The 16,487-nt window shown below is 50.7% G+C and overlaps 2 protein-coding genes across 2 annotated transcripts in view; both read right to left on the bottom strand.

Annotated features, from left to right (window-relative positions):
- Positions 1-1,000: 1,000 nt before the first annotated feature.
- On the bottom strand, positions 1,001-9,285 carry LOC104691787 (hydrocephalus-inducing protein homolog). The gene is made up of 8 exons (XM_039558322.1): positions 9,148-9,285; positions 7,415-7,592; positions 6,384-6,900; positions 5,585-5,718; positions 4,432-4,568; positions 3,458-3,579; positions 3,255-3,382; positions 1,001-2,391 (listed from the first exon to the last, which is right to left on the bottom strand). Exons 3-8 carry the CDS (start codon positions 6,546-6,548, stop codon positions 2,313-2,315), a joined length of 765 nt encoding a protein of 254 aa, XP_039414256.1. The 5' UTR covers positions 6,549-6,900; positions 7,415-7,592; positions 9,148-9,285; the 3' UTR covers positions 1,001-2,312.
- LOC104691881 (hydrocephalus-inducing protein homolog) overlaps positions 8,501-16,487 on the bottom strand; it is a 25,578-nt gene continuing 17,591 nt past the window's right edge. Inside the window, exons 19-27 of the mRNA XM_039558589.1 lie at positions 16,169-16,394; positions 15,026-15,169; positions 14,715-14,858; positions 13,914-14,227; positions 12,164-12,347; positions 10,942-11,040; positions 10,074-10,238; positions 9,148-9,285; positions 8,501-8,506 (exon numbers count right to left, since the gene is read on the bottom strand). Of these exons, the coding sequence (XP_039414523.1) occupies positions 8,501-8,506; positions 9,148-9,285; positions 10,074-10,238; positions 10,942-11,040; positions 12,164-12,347; positions 13,914-14,227; positions 14,715-14,858; positions 15,026-15,169; positions 16,169-16,394 (1,420 nt within the window). The remainder of the gene's footprint in view (positions 8,507-9,147; positions 9,286-10,073; positions 10,239-10,941; positions 11,041-12,163; positions 12,348-13,913; positions 14,228-14,714; positions 14,859-15,025; positions 15,170-16,168; positions 16,395-16,487) is intronic.

Here is a 16,487-nt window from a genome sequence, read left to right as displayed (position 1 = left end):
TCCTACAGAATTAACCTCTTAATTCCCTGAGGTGTGGTTGCTCACTTCCTTAATTTACCAGGAAATGTGAGAAAGTGTGCATGAGGAAAAATGTCTGCCTTTATCAGAGTTTATCCTCCATTGGAACGGACCCACAAGGATCACTGAGTCCAGCTCCTGGCCCTGCACAGGACAGCCCCAACAATCACACCATGTGCCTGAGGGCACTGTCCAAACACTTCTGAACTCTGGCAGCCTTGGTACTGTGACCACTGCTCTGACACCTTTGCTGGTTCTTAATTCACCTAAACCACACCTGCTGGCCCATCACTCAAACCCATTCCAGGACCCCCAAACCCACACAATTCTTTGTCACTTCCCACGATCTGATCTCCCCTTAGTACAGAGACTCTCCACAAACACTCAGTTTCTGTTTCCCCTGGGCTACACAAAAGTTTAGGTTGTAGTGCACCAAGTTCCGGCCCCATCCCTGGGGTTGGGTGTACAGTGGTAGAGGCAATATTGGCCACGTGGACCTACAGACCTTTTTAAATAAGGGGCCACATGCTTCTTTCCTCTAACTCCCCTAATCCTTCAGAACTTCATCAGAAGCTCCCCACATATCCCCATACCTGCCCTCTGGATCCACAGCTGCTGTCACCATCCAGAAGCAGATAATCTTTTTTTTTTTTTTTTTTTTTTTTTGGTGACAGCTTTATTTTAATCCTTCATTCCAATAAACATATTTGCTCTCCTTCCCTGTTAGTTGTTTTATGACACCTGTTTCTAGCTGTTTCTCTACTTCCAGTCTTCTGGAATCATCGCAATGTGCCTGTGCCTGTACCAGGCACGCTCCCAAGGTGGCACACGCGCTCTCTTTACTATCTCCTCTTCTGCCGCAGCGGCACTGCTGCGTCTCTCTATCACCTCCTCCACGTCCAATCCCTTCTCCTTCACCCATTCCATCCCTAAAGGAGAAGGGGCACAGCCCTGACTCCCCAAAACCCTTTTGGCATCCTGCCAACTATGCCAAGTAAAATGTTGTGTAATCTTATAAAAACAAGGCAAATAATATAGTCAAATGAGATTTTTTTACAAAGCATCTGGCAAAAGAGCTTTTATTTGCTCAACATGGCTCTTGCTGGCAGAGGGCAAGTCCTGTTAGCAGCAGAGCTGTGCTCACAGCAGGCTGTGCTGGGGCTTGTGAGTCCTCAGGAGGACACGCTGCACCCTGGGCTCAGAGGCTCGAGCTTTTGGGCACAAGGAAGTTCGAAGGTGATGTGGGCTGATGTTTTCTTCTAGATGAGAACCTGTCTTCTCAGCCTGTCTGTCCCCTGAGCCATCCCCCATCAAAGCTTCTTTGGTTCATTCCCTCCCTCTTCTCCCATCCCCTGCAGGGTTCCATTGTGCCTGGCAAGGAGCAAGTGTTGAAAGGCACGTGCCACCCTCCCCCTGTGCCACTTGAGCTCCTTGCATGCCCCACCAGGCTTCCTGGTGCCTCTGAGTGCAGATCCAACTAAGATCCAGTCACGTCTGGAGATAAAATCCTGAAGTGGCTCCAGAGGTGCTTTGTTACTTTGTCAGTGTGAGTTCTGCAGTGCCAAAGACTCTAAACCTCTACATTTCTAGCCAAACCTCCTTATATTAAAACCCTTTAGACCTGCTTATATTTTATACTGCATTGACAATAATTAGATACTGTATTAGCAACAAGTTTAGTCATAATTATCCACATAATCAGTGTCATCCATCTCACACCTGACCATGAATCTTCTCTCTACGAGTCTGCCACAATCCCCAGTGTTACCTGGGCCAAAGTACCACCACGGTAACGTATTTGCTATCAGACGGTCATCCATGATCATCATAAGGGTGTCATTGGCTTCATGATACGGGTTTAGAGTATTAGCTACCCAATTCCAATGGCAAGGGACATGGTGAGACTTCAAGTAGTGGTTAAGGCTGGCTATAAAAGCTCCAGGTGCTTCACAGAGGTGGACAGAATTCAGTTCTCCGTCCTGAAGAGCTTCTTTGGGGAGAAGAGAAAAACTGCACAGGATCTCATGAAATTTGCACCATGCCTGGGTACAGAGCTCAGCGTTCACGGATTTCTTTGCATTTGACATTATTTTCTCTGCTTTATTGGTAAATGAGGGGTGCTGATGCCAGTCCTCCAGGTTCTTATCACTCAGTTAAGCTTCTTCATTCATTGAGTCCTTCAGAGTAAGTGAAATTCCATGTGATCACATGTAAAAGCATTCACTGGCTTAGTGTAAGAAAACTTCTTCATAAAGACATTACCAGTTTCAGAAAGAACTTCAGGACTGAACTTTTCAAGGTTTGTCTTTTGAGGAATATATGGAAGATTCAGGTTCTTTATCCTCAGATGAACTTGCAAGGTTGGCAGTACCACTGGAGAAGAAACCATGTCATTTCAATCACACAGGTATGGAAATAGGCAAAGTTTTTTAAAAAAATAGCAGTTTTTCCTGCTTAACCTCTGTATTCCAGAACACGAGGAAAATGCTTCATGGAATCATACACCAACGAGGAAAGTAAATGAGGGCTACCCTAAATAAGGCCATTTGGAAATCAGGAAGGTCACCAGTTCAGTTGCCCTTCCTGCTATCTACACAGCAAGTGAAGAAGAGTTGGCTGGTGCTTGACCCTTTACTGACTCTGAATACTCTATTTACTTTATAGGTATAAACACTTAAATACAAATCTCTCTCAGTCACAAGAGAGAACACACCACAAGCTCTCCAAGTTCAGAAAGTGGCTCAGAAATCTTATCACCTGATTATGGCAGTATCTATCTGAGAGCTCAAAGTACGGAGGGTGGGGTGGCCACAAGTAAAGGCAGCTTTGAGAGGGAGCACAGCTACTGCTCCTCCAGTTTCCCAAGTAGGAACAACCCTCCCAGACCCAGCATGATGCTGGGGAACCCCCTCAGCTGAAGAGGCCCTGGAGAGATGTTGGACACCAGCCTGTGAGCAAAACCCCTTTTCTCTGCTCAGCAATACAGCTCTCTGCCAGGCCACTGTAAACACCTCCCTTTCCCGACTGGAAAAATCGTGCAACTGATTGATGCAAGGATGTTATTGCTGAAGTGAGCATTCCTCATCCCTGGGGCAGCAACCAAAGCTCTCCAACCAAAGCATCTTTGAGTAGGAGCCACAGGATTTGATTTTTGGGTGCACTAAGAGTCCTTGGCTTCTGCTGAAACCGAGAGACCCCAACTGTATCATCACCTTAACAAAAAAAAGCCAAAAGACCTTTTGGAGCTCCTCAAGATCTTGCTGCCATTGCTCTTCTGTCTCTTTCTGGGCAATTTGCATTTGGTGGAGAAGGTGTCAATCACAGTGGCATAGAAATGGATGTGAACTGTGCAGCCTCCTGCTACCTAGAGAAGGACAGAGGATTCAGCTGGGAGTCCAGGTGACATCTGCTACTGTGCTAGCCCAAAAAGCTGTGGTACCTTGATGGGCAGGAGCACATCCACTTCTCCCAGTGGCAGGTTGGCACTATTAAAGTGCACTTCAAATTTGTGGGAGTGGCAGTATGTCAGGCCCTGCACGTGGTCCAGGTCCACGCTGAAACCTTGAACGGATGAAAATAAAGCAGCTGAGATACACAAGCAAGAGGAAATGTGTCACAAGCACGTTAAGGTCATACAGGTGTCCTGGCTGGCATCTCTGGGAAAGACCCTTCTGCATTTCTGGAGATGCTTCTGCTGTTTTTCCCTTGTCACCCACCACTCAAAGACAAAGGGCTTTCACAGCCAGCATCCAAGGTCCACCTTGGATGGTAAAACCAAAACAGATCAGCTGAGGAGCACCAGCAATTCCTTCATTAGGCACCTCAGTGAAGGTTGCACAGAGCTCTACAAAGGAGAATTTCCAATTAAGATCCCCCCATGCTGTGCTGTTTCTGTGACAACAACTTAGGGGAGACACCTGAGCTCCCCTTAGACACAGTGAGCCACTGTTTGATGGAAGTGCAGACTTGCCTCAAGGCCTCTTTTGGAAGCCTCTTTTGATCCACCAGAGGATATCACAGTCTATTTTCTCAATAAAGGCTTAACACAAGCGCTGTGACAGTGTGAACTCTAAACAAAGCACTTCCAAATCACAACAGATCCCACGAGTTTGCAACACAAGTTCACAGAGTGCCCAAAAACTCTGTGCTTGATGCTCATGGGAGCGAAGGGCAGAAGATGCTGAGAGGTGACCAGGGTGATGAGCCCATCTGGCCCCTACACTGAAGCATTAAGGCAATTGCAGGCAGGCCAGGTCCTTGGGCATGGCTGGCCAGGAGAATTCAGGCTCTGAAGCTCCCAGCAGGGGCCCCAGGAGGAAAACACTCAAAACCCTGCCCCATGTTTAGTGGCTTAAGCTAATCTGCTCAAGACAGCCTCTTCATGCCCACAGGAAGTCTCTCCAGCACTCTTACCTGTGTGCTGCAGGACACTTCCATCGGCCTGAAAGGACACTGGCAGCAGCCCGGGGTTGCTGATGGTCACAGTATGACTTACAGATTCATTGAGAGGGACCTTGCCCATCCTCAGGATGTACTCTGACAGCTCAATGCTGGAAGAAGGAGTAAGGACAGTCCTTAAACCACAGCCTGGCTACATCTTCAAGTGGATGGAAGATACAAATAAAGTGGATAATTCTGGATTCAGTGCTGTAAAAATTCAACTCAAGCTTATGAAACTCAAGGCCTGACCACCTGGCAATGACTGAGAAATCACAGGGAGTGCAGGTCCTAGGTTTTATTAGCTACCAGTGATACCTGAAAATAAAATTAGTTTAAAATGGACACTGGTCACAGCTCCCCTGCTATGAAAATCCAGTAGAGGTGAGGACACTGGGCCACCAGTGGTCTCAGTGAAACTGCTTAGCCTGGTGTACAGCCTGAGCCTGAAATTGCTTTGGGGCCTAGGAATAAGATTTGCCTGTACAAGATTTACCTGCTCTGCAACCAGCATTGCCACCAAAGCAGCATCAATAAATGTAATAATCAATACTGGCAAAATTCACAGGAAGGTCCTTTCCCAGAGCAATCCAACTCAGGAAAGCACATGAATGAACTGTTTTGCAGAGCATCTTCTTCCTGAAGTAGAACCTCCTGTGCCTGTGCTGCATTATGAAGGAGCACAGAGAAAATTACCTAGGTAAGACCTGCCACCTCACCAGCATGCAAGCTACCTGACTTAGGGTTTCCAAGGGTTTGTCGACCTCTTGCTCAGTGTGCTCTGTTAGTTGGAACCAAGATAGCAGCTTGGAGTTGTCAGGTGTCGGTGCTGGGACGGTGTCTGTGCTGCCTCTGTAAGGGCTTGATGGTCTGCACTGGACCCCCACAGCTCTAGGAACAGAGCCCCACACTTGTGGGAAGCTGAGCAGTCCCAAGTTCAGCATGATGGTGGGGAAGGGAGGGCACTCAGCTGCTCACAGAGAGCATGTCACAGCCAGCAGGACCAGACCCTTTCTGAAGTCCCCAGCCATTCCCAGCTCTGCAGACACAAGGAGCTCCCAGGAGCAGAGGGCACTGCTGAGTGTTACCCACAGGGCACCTGGAAGTGGGGACAGGAGTCCCTACTCACTTGACAAGACTCTGGCGCATCTGCTTATTAAAGACCCTGTCCTTCGGGCCACAGGAGGCGACAGCTCTCTCCAGCTCCAGAACACGATCCTCTATCAGCTTCTTCTCTATCTCCATCTGCATCCAAGTCTCCCACTGACAAAAGAAAAGACAGTGTATGGTTAGCAAAGGTCTTCCCCAAGGTTTGCATCTGATAGAAGGATCCCACCCTGCTCTTGTTGAGAGGGGAGATGGGGTGCTCCTGTCTGGCTGCTCAGTGTCTGTGACACCGCCTGCTCTCTTAGCCAGGACCTCATCTCCAGGGAAGTAACTCCAGCATCTTTGCCTGCCCAGCCACTGTTAGCAAAGCTGATCTGGCCAGACACACAGACAAGCCAAGAACCTTCCAGAGCTCCAAATACTTGCCTGCCCTCAGCCAGTGCCAAAGAAGTTTGGAAAAAAGCACTGCCAACACAATCCCATGGCACAGTCAAGCTGCTGCTGTTAGGTCTGTAAACCTTGCAGGGCTTGGGTTGGGAACAGCCAGCTTCCCAGAAATTACCTGCTTCTCCTTCCATCCCTTGAGCATGGCCTTCAGGATCCCTCCCTGGGGTAACTGGGAAGTTAGTGCATCTCCATGAGGGATCATGACCAGAGGGGCAGCCCCTGGGGCAATGCTGAGCAGACACATGGTCGTGGCCAGGTATGGGCAGGGAGGTCTCAAGTGCCAGCAGGGCACCAGAAAGCTACTATGGGGTGCAAGGGACTCAAGTGACATGGGGAAGTTGGCATCTGCCAAATGGGGGAGCAGCTGTTCTTACAATGGTGCCAGACTCATCCTTGTATGACTCTGGGGAGGACTCCATGGGTGGCTCCATGGATGACTTCATAAATGACTCCATGGATGGCTCCATCAATGACTCCATCAATGATTTCATGGACAACTTCCTGGATGACTTCCGGGACGACTCCATGGGCGACTCCATGACTGCAGATGACCACAAATAATATGATTCACTTCTCTGTCCTTCTTCCTCCAGGTTTTCTTCTTCCTCTTGCAGTATCTCTTCACTTTCTGAAGAAAAAAATTATCCTTAAATAGAAGACTAGGCACATTGCCAATCCCGTTTAAGTTGGGAAGTTCCATTTCCCCAACACTGGCCTCTCCCAGAAACAAACCCTCCTCTGAGTCCTCTACAGAAAGTGAACACTGCTCCTTCTTGGCATCAGAGTCATCCGTGCATTGTTCCAGGTTCAGAATAGATGGTTCGCTGCCCTTTACGGGTATTTCCATGTTGTGTCTTATCTCTTTCAGTATCTTCTCATATTTTTTATTTCCTGAAGGAAAAATTATCCACAAATAGAAGCGTGGGTACATTGCCAATCCCATTTAAGATAGGAAGTCCCACTTCCCCAATACTGGCCTCTCCCAGAAACAAACCCCTCAAGCCATCTATGAAAAGTGGATGCTGCTGCTCCTCTCTGAGTCCTCATGTTCACTCTCACTTATCTTCCACCTCACAGAGGAGCATCTCATCCCCTGCAATGTCAAGCAAATCCAACCCTGCCAAAAGCCCTGCCAGCCTCTCTTACAGCTTCCCTGAGCTTTTCTGCCTAGCCATCATCTTTCCAGGCCTCCAACAATATGCTGGCAAGATCTGCAGGATGGTTCCTGGGAGAAAGCCCAAATGGGCTCAACTGCTCAAGACTCAGGAAGCAACCAGAGAGGTCAAGTGTTGGTCTGGCAGCCCTGCAACCTCCAGACTTGGTGGACATGGGTGTGAGCTGCCCAATGCGCTATGGTACAGGAAAAAACAGGGGATCTTCCTGGAAGGAGACAGGCAGTGCTGACCTTTCAACATCCAGGGTAGGTCCATGGTAATCACAGGGAAGGCCCCCTCTCCTTTCAGGCGGATTTCTGCTGGTTCCAGACAACCCACTTGAACCTGGAAAGTCGTGCAGAAGACTCTTGGCCTTCCTGGCAGGTAATAGACTTTCAACACTTGCTCTTTGCCAGGCGCAATGGAACCCTGCAAGGGACGGGAGAGGAGAAAGGGAATGCATCAAAGAAGGTTTGATGGGGATGGATCAGGGGACAGACAGGCTTAGAAGACAGGTTCTTATCTAGAAGAAAATATCAGACCACATCACTTTCTAACTTCCTTGTGCCCAAAAGCTTGCACCTCCAACCCTGGGGTGCAGTGTGTCCTCCTGAGGGCTTGAAAGGCTGCAGCCCCAGCACAGCCTGATGTGAACACAGCTCTGCTGCTCACGGCATTTGCCCTCTGCCAGCAAGGGCCATGCTCAATAAATAAAAGCTCTTTTGCCAGGCTCTGTGGAAGAGGAGTGAAGCACCTGCACTCTCAGGAGGGCCAGCAGGCCCTGTCACAGCACATCAGCAATTCCAGGCTGGTGTCGAAGGGCCTGACCCCTTATTATTGATCCCAACAAAAACACCTTCTGCCCCTGCAGTTCCACCAAGCGCATCCTGACCCATGGCTTCTTGCAGACATACGTCTCTGGAAATGCAGGAGCAGAGACTAGGATGGGATCTGGGAATGAGAGTGATGGCAGGAAGGGCCATCCTCCTCTTTGGGCTTCCAGAAATGCTGTCCAAGCCCCAGGCTGGGCTCACACCAGCGAGGCTGAAGGAAAACACGGCTCTGGGTGACAGGACGCAGCTGCAGCTTTCCTTGGCTCGCCCCAGTACACTGGGCGGGGCCCTCGGCTCCCCATTCCTGTTGGCACTGCAGGGAGAAGCAGCTGAGCAGGACAAACCCTGCCACTCGCTCTCCCGAGTTCCTCCGGCACACAACACGGCTGCAGCCAAAGGGAGCCCGGCCAAGCTGCCAGCACCTGGATGCTGCTCCAGCAACTGAGTGCGGGGCCCACGCAGAGCTGTGTCTGCGGGTGCTCGCAGGAAGAGGGCACCAGCGTGTCATCCCTTGGACGAGACAGGCATGAAACAGTGAGAAAGCCATTTGGCTTCCTCTGCCCACTCCAAAGAGGGCCAAAGACAGGAATGCTGCCAAAGCTCCGAGACATCCAGGCAGGACTGAGAAGCTAGGATGGTGGGATGCTGCAAACTCTTCTCCTTGGTCTTTCAGCCCCACTCCTCCCTGGCCCCCTCACTGCCCCACAAAGCTGCTGCAGAGAAGCAAAGCTAGAGGAGGGAGGAACCAGTACAGAGGCTGTGACAATTTCTGGCAAAGCATTTTCAGGCCCAAGCAAGGATTATGTAAATGCTGCTTAGTGGTGGCAGTGGGGAGGCAGGGACAAGGAATAAGGTGACCCTCAGTAAAGTCAGCAGCACCCAACTCCAGTATCAGCCAGAGAGCCCAGCACTCGTGCCTCTGGCCAGTGGTACCTGCCAGCCAAGGCCATGGGGGAGTCCCTTAGGTGAGCACTTACTTGATCTCTCTGCCCCCAGCAGCAATTGCTCACAGCCCTATCTCTCAGGGCTGGGTTTGGTGTTTCACCCCCCCCCACCCCCCGCTTTTTTTCCTTCTTTTTCCTGCTTTTTTCCTTTAACCCTCTCCTGGGCTACCTGATACAAGGCCAGAGCCAAATACTTGTGCTACTCACTGTGGTGGGCACGACCACGGGCACACCAGGCAGAGGGTTTGCTGCAGTGCCGGTGCTGCTGTTTGGCACCACGTAGGTGAATTCAACCACCCCGGTGTTCCGCAGGGTGACCTCTGCTTTGAGGACTTGGTTAAATACCTGGAGAGAGGATAGAGGAGTGGGAAGTTATAGATAAAGGCCTGATGCTGGGAAGCTCCTTCCTCTTCCATGGGGTTGAAAGCAAACAGCCACAATGCAACAGTGCAGCTACAGAGGGGTGGTAAAACCATGCAAGGGCCAGTAATAAATGAACCAGAGGACACAGGTCCTCTGCACTCTGAGGGGTCACCAACAGCCAGGGGAAACAAAGGAGGTGGCACTGAGGCATTCCAGAAGAAAAGGCACCTGCATGCAAATATTGGCAAGAAATATTGGTGACAAGAGAGACACATAGGGCAACACAGACAGGGCCAGCAGCTGGAAGTATCTGTGGGCTTTTAACTGAAAAGAAGTAAAGTGGGGATTATTCTGGGACATTCTCTTCAGCTACAGTGACTGAAAGCCCAACTTCCTCCCTGGATTATTTTGTGGATTAAGAGAGCATTAGACAAGAGCATTTCCTTGAAGCTCAAGCTTTAGGAGCAGAGCAGTGGAGGGATGTCTCAGGGACATGCCCCTCTGGACATCTTCACTGGGGCCCTGCCTTCCCCAGGAGGCAGTGTTAGGTGCCTTGAAGAGGAGGGCGTTATGTCCCTCGGCGAGGGGAGGGATGGAGATGGCCGTTTTAAACCAGCTTGGATGCTGGACATATCCCTCAAAGGCTGTATTCTAAGCCCCAGAGCCAACAGAGGAGCTGAGAAGGGGACAGAGCCTGGCATCGAGGTGGGCAGGAACCCGCTGGCTGTGATTCCAAGCCAAGGAGCTGTGCCAGGAGAAGTGTGCAGTACCTGCAGCCCCCAGTCGATCTCCTCCACCTCGTAGGTGGGGCCCCCCTCCACGTGGCAGAGCGCCGTGACACGGGCGACGATGTTGGCGTGGCCAAAGAAGCTGAAGGTGACCAGCTCGCTCTGGCCCAGCGGCAGCACACCCCACAGTGGCTGGACATTGAAAACCTGGAGGGAGGGGAGGAGAGATGGAGGTGCTGAGCGTGGAAATGCATGCAGAAGAGCAGCTGTGGCTTGGAGTAAAGTACAGTCAGCTCTGGAGGGGCCTACTCCCCAAACACAGCCAGAATCACCCAGTTCTCATCCTGTGTCCATGCCACTGACCAGTAGAGGGACCATGGGGAAAGTCTTCTCCCATCATCACTTACCAATTTGTATCACTACATTAAAGTAAACTGGAGTGTTTCCCGGCAGCAAGAAATTCTCTCTGCTGCAGAACTTGCCTTTAGAAACACTTCTCGCTGCCTTCAGAAAAACAGGAGACTCTGAGGCGGGAGCCCCGTGGAGCTGGGGGAAGGACTCTAGCCCAGCTCATCTGACTTCTGAGGCTTTTCCCTCTCTCTCTGATCTACGTGCTGCTTTCTCAAGCTGCTACAGCAAAAGTTCCTACCAAACTTTCCTGTCAACCACCTGATGAGGTAAATGGGAGCAATGCCTTCCACAAGTGCTGCACAGGGAATGTCCTGGGGCAGCCCTACAAGATGTCCCACATGGCCTCTCCAGTGACCAGCTGCTTCAGCAGAGCTTTGTGATGGGCTTGGAGGGATGCGAGGCCCCTCTGTGGGCTATGCTGAGGGCCACCAGTGGGAGTGGGGGCTACACAACCACCTTCCACACTGGAAACATGGAAGTGAGACAGATTCCCACTTACCTCCTGCATTCCCAAGTTGAGGTGCTCCACTGCTGTGAATTGACTCAATCCCCTCATCCTCACCAGCTTCTGAGGCTCCACAGCAGTGGATGACAGCTCCTGGAAAACAAGCACCACGGGCTGCAGTGAGCAGCTGGCTGGTCTGAGCAAGATCACTCTGCTGCAGGCTCCACCACCTCACCACACCAGGAGCAGCTGAGAAGGGACCTGGGCACAAATCAAGTATGAAAATGTCCATGCCAGCAGTCGAGTGTGGGTACAAGCCCACCTACAGATGATACCTGGGCTCCATCTGCACTTCCTACATCAAACTTGCACAAGGGAACTGGGTGCCCCCAGCACTCAGGCAGGGAGGGCTGGAACTACACAATTTCTGAAGGTCTCTTCCAAGCCAAACCATTCCAGGACTCTAGGATGACCACTTGAATTTCCCTGGTTTACTTGTGCATACATGACAACAACCAGGAAATAAAGATGATTTTATACTTCTATCTGAAAACATTCGGCCACACTATTCATTGCATCTATAGGGCTTTGTTTCTCCTGATTCAGAACGGTGTTGTGTGTGAGCAGGTACAACCCCTCTCCTTAAACTTAATGCCAACATTGACACTTTGAGAAACTGTTCTGCTTCCTTTCGTCGTATTTCCCCATGAGCAGCCTCTGTTCCACATAATGCAGAACAAGGACCCACTTTCCACTCCAGAGTGCTGATGTTCACCAGGCAAGTTGGCAGAGCAAAGGCCTTTTCCCTTGCTTGGAGGAAGAGACAGTCACTTTGCAAGGTCTTGCTCTATAAAAGACAGCTCTGGGGCTGTCACTGCAATAGCAGCTGTCGGGTGAAGGCAGAGGTGTGAGCGCTCGAGCTGGCTTGGGAAGGGGGTACATGGAGATCAGGGCTCGTCACAGCTTGACACACGAAGGAAGCTGGAAGTCTTCTCATCATGATGCAGATAAAGACCTCATTTGACATCGTAAAGAAACTAAGCCAAAAAAATCCCAAACTCAGCATAGGTCTGCAGGATCTGAGTGAGCTTCTCCAAGCAAAACTATCCTCTTTCTCCCTCCCCACACACCTCATGTCCAGCCACTGGCCCTGCTGCCCAGCCCACTCTCAGGGCACAGGACAGCAGGGCAGCAAAAAGGGAGGTCGGCACGAGCGTGATTTTTTGGTGGCAAGCTGGGGAGGCAATGCAAGTGGTAGATGTGCAAGAAAATCTACCTCTGCTTCCAGAGAGTCCTCTGCATTTGCTGGCTGCTGGGCAGGATTCTCCCAAGCAGGATCCTGCATTGCTTCCGGGGCTTCGGTTGGCTCCTCCACACCTTCAGTCTTGGAGTGTCTCCTTGGAAACACTTGCTCCTTCTTTGATGACTGGGGTTTGAATGTAGGTGGTGACGGGAGGAACCTGGAAAATAACATAACTGCGGTCATGGCCCTGTAGCGGGAGAGAGGGATGCCTGCAAGAGCAGCTCCTCATCGGGATGTGGCCCGTGGCTGGGTGCTGGTGTGGTGAGCTCAGTAACAGCCACTGCCAAAGCAGACTGGAGCAGGTCCATGCTCAGCACAGCCCAGGGATGATGCTGGGCTTGCAGATGGTAACTGCTTGCAGTGAGGAACTACAGAGAACAGAGATGAAGACCTCATGGGGAGGCAAAAAGCACAGCAGGAAAGGAAAAGAGATAAACTGCAAAAAAGTGTGACTGAAGCACAAAGGGGCAGATCTGGCCAGTGATGAGCCAGCACAGCCCCCCTGGCACCCGTCTGAAAGCGTCAACCCTTCCTCGTCCCCCTCAAGGCCAACGCCAGAAGCTCTGCAGCTCTCCCAGGTGTTTATGTGGAGTGTTTCCCCAACATTGTTGGGAGGGTTAGGGGGAAGTTATTATTTTCCAACACTCCCAGGTAACTCAGGTCACATTCCCTGCTTTAAATCACAGCAGGTGCTCTGCTTGTGTTTCTAATGCCACGCTGGGGACACACTCAAGCCATGCCTGCCTGACACCGTGCCAGGCTGCAAGTGTTCCCCACACAGTCAAACACAACTCTCCTCAGAGCTATTGAGGTCATTCCCTTTGAGCTAATCCCAATTCCCTAAAGGAAGCTGTTTCTAGATGAGCTCCGTTCTTGATAACAGCAGCACTTCAGTGCCCAGTGGTTAACTTGGCTTGGTTTCTGGGGCATTATGGAAAAACCATTTGCTGCTGTCATGAAAAGTGCCCAGCCCAGACTTCTGCAGAGAGGTCACAGCAGGAGGAACTGCCAGAAATGCGTTCATAGATGTGCCCCAGTATGAGTGCAGGATTGCTCTTGGGCTTGGGAAGCACAGCCCAGCCCTGGATGGGCCCTGCTTCCAGGGGTGTTCAGATGTGTGCTCCCCCCAACAGATGCAGCTGTTCCTAAAGCTGCAGACCCTGCTGATCTCTGTCAAACACCAAAGAGCTGCTCTGGGAAGGTGAGTGTGGTTTAACAGGTGTTAAAGGTGGTCTTTGCCTCAGCCACAGAGAAAGCAGCTTTACTTCCCAGGGGAAACTACTATGGGGCATACAGCAAAGCAGCAGTAAGAGATTGGAACAGCAGCACCATGTTCTGTGTAGGTGCTTTGTAGGAAAGCACCACAAATCAGGTTGGCAAGGAGGGAAAAGAGGTCACATAGATCCGCTTGTCCAAATGCCTAAGCATGGCTTTGTAGCTCCAGAAATAAATCAGGACTCCAGGTTACAGGCTACGTGAAAAGTGTTGGGAATGTCTTACAAGCCCAGTTTGGCTGGAGGACATTGTTTCCAGTCTGGTGTCAAACTGGTGGAGATCACCTATTCCCTGAACTGCCAGCCTGATCATGGCTGGGCAGTGTTATTTCCACAAGGAAAATTCAAGAACATTTTGTCAAATCCCAGGCAAACAGCCTTGGTCTTTGCAAAGTACAAACAGGACACCAGGAAGAAGAGCTTTAAGCAGAGGGCAAAGGTGCACCTACCTTATGGTGTTCACCTGGCTGTCTGTCTGGAAAGACCAGTGGTACAGGGCAGGAAGTGGGCTGCAGTTGGTCATCTCCATGTACAGCACTTGTTTAGTGTCATTCATGACGCAGCCAAAGTCCAGGGCCTTGGCCTGGAGACGGAGATTTGGGAAGTGGACTTCTCCCCGAACAGCAATGTGCTCCTCATGAGGATGCTCCATGAAGGACACCCTGAGTGCCCTCTCTGCTACCCGGCTGTTCAAATCGTTCTCATAAGCTGGGTTAAACTGGATGCAGAAATGAAGTTCCTCCCCTACATCCAGCACCATGGGCTGCAAGGAGATGAAGAACATTAATCACCTTTGTGATCAAGTCCCAGTCTGACAGCAGGAAACAGTAAACGTTCAAAGTGTGACCCCAGCCTGGGCTTCTCAGTTCACCCTCATTTCTTTACAGTGGGGGTCTGACTGCAGGCACCACGCTCTGGCCCGAGGTCCTGTCAGGCTCACGTTTCTGTGCTCAGCAGCAATACAAGGGGATGGCTGCTGGAGAGCTGGGATGCTTTCCAGGAGACATCTTTACTGCATGGCTTGCCCCGATCTGCTTTCCTGCTCCCTTCTCCTTGTGTCTTAGAGCCAGCATGGATGTTACCAATTCAGGTAAGATTTTGCTTCTTTCAGCAGCTCTGCTGATGCAGCTCAGGCCAATCCACTGCTGACACTACAGAATAAACTTCTCAACTCGAGGACCTCTCAACAGACCTCTCAACACCACATCTCTCCTCTTCAAACCCCACAGAATGAGCCCACAGATGCCCACCTTGGAGTCTGCAGGGAGGGGCTGCTGGTTCACATCACAGATTAGGAACGGCTGCTCCAAGTCCAGTACAATGCTGAGTGGAAGGGAGCAGATGTTTTTTAAAGACAGAGGCTTGTACTGCAGCGTCAGGACATCACTGGGTTTCTACAGAAACAGGAGACAAGGGAAAACAACCTCAAGTAGCCATAGACCTCCTTCCCCTTCTGATGCATTTCACATTTTTCAACCCCAGAAGTGCATACATCTCTATTTACTTCCAGCCAATTTAACAGTCATATCTTTAAATGCCAAGATGCAATCCAGAAACTTACCTTCTCCACACGGAAAGTGATTGCTCTGGAAGACATTTGCACAACAGGGCAAATGAACTCGCAGGTGACATTCACTTGCATTATCTTTTTCTTTGCTTTCTCTTTCCCCACCAAAGCGTGACACAGCAGCCGCTCCTTCACCTCCTGCATGCAAGAGTCACTTGTCACCCAGTGGGTGCTGGCAGGCCAAACACCCCACATTGGCTTGCCACCCACCCATGGGCCCTATTCCTGTCACTTATTATTAGTGACTGTAATTAGTCTTTGCTCTCCTCAACAGCCCTCTTTTCTTTCTGTGCTGCCACCTATTTCTTCTAAATATCTGTGCCCAGTGGTCCTACAGCCAGGGAATGCACACCAGGGTTAGCTGGCATTTTCTCTGCAGAGTTGCTCTTCCCCTGGGAAGAAAGGCACAGAGAGGAGAACACCCCAAGACTCTGTTAAAATCTCCCCCTGAGCTGCTCTCCAAGGGTGCTGCAAAACCTGGCTGCCCTTGGGACACCAGGGTTGGCTGAGAGACTGGGATGAGCGGTTATGGAAATATTGACAAAAGTCAATTTGTCAATTCTAATAATCCCTGGGAACAGTTTCCCACGTGGATGGACATCACACTGATCATTAGAGCTGGCACACTGAGTTTTCCCCCTCCAGGACTCAGGGCTAGACCAGCCCTCTGCCCATGTTTGTCTTCAGAGGAAAAGGAAAGCTGCTCCCAGATGCTCCCACCCTTCACAGAGCTTTTGTTTTGCTCCTTGCTTCCCTCAGAAAAATCACTTGACACTAGTTTAATTTACTTCCTGCCTGGGCTTCTAGTCTAAGTGTAATTTATTTTCTCTGCTCTTCCTTTCTGCCCCAACACATAACACTGGTAATCTCCTGTTTGCTCCGAAGGAGCAGTATTTCCTTCAGCCTGGATTTTGAGCTCAGCACTGGGTTTTGGTAGCTATGGAAACACAAAAAAGCCTTAGCAACTGATGGTGGCCAGCAAGGAAAGCAACTGGTGCTGCCATGGAAACTTGTGGCCTTAAAACAGTTTCTTGAAGTCACTTGCTCCTTTTCCCAGGCAAATGTCAAGGGGCTGCAGAAGAAGCCCCAGTGGAGGGGATCTGATAGGGAAGGCTCAGCCCTTGGCAGGGACCTCACCTGAGCAGCGCTGGAGCAGCCTTCGAGCACCATCTCCACAGTCTGGCCCGGCCTCAGGTCCATGTGCAGCGGTCGCAGCTTAAACACGGGGCTGCCAGCTCTGGGGGTCTGCGAAGCATTTTTACTCTTGGTGCCTCCGAGGGCAGGGGGACGAGTGGTCCAGTACAGCCGATGGATGCGTCGTCCTTTGTTCGTCATTTTGAACTGGTAACAGCAGGGAGTGAAGCTAGAGGAGAAGCAGAGGTGGAAGATGTCAAGGGAGCTGCTATTTCCCTGTGATCACTCAGCTTCAGCACCCTGATGGCATTCCCTGACTGCA

The sequence above is a fragment of the Corvus cornix genome, chromosome 11, assembly GCF_000738735.6.
Source record: "Corvus cornix cornix isolate S_Up_H32 chromosome 11, ASM73873v5, whole genome shotgun sequence".
NCBI lineage: Eukaryota > Metazoa > Chordata > Aves > Passeriformes > Corvidae > Corvus > Corvus cornix.
This window is presented reverse-complemented; position numbering and strand designations above follow the sequence as displayed.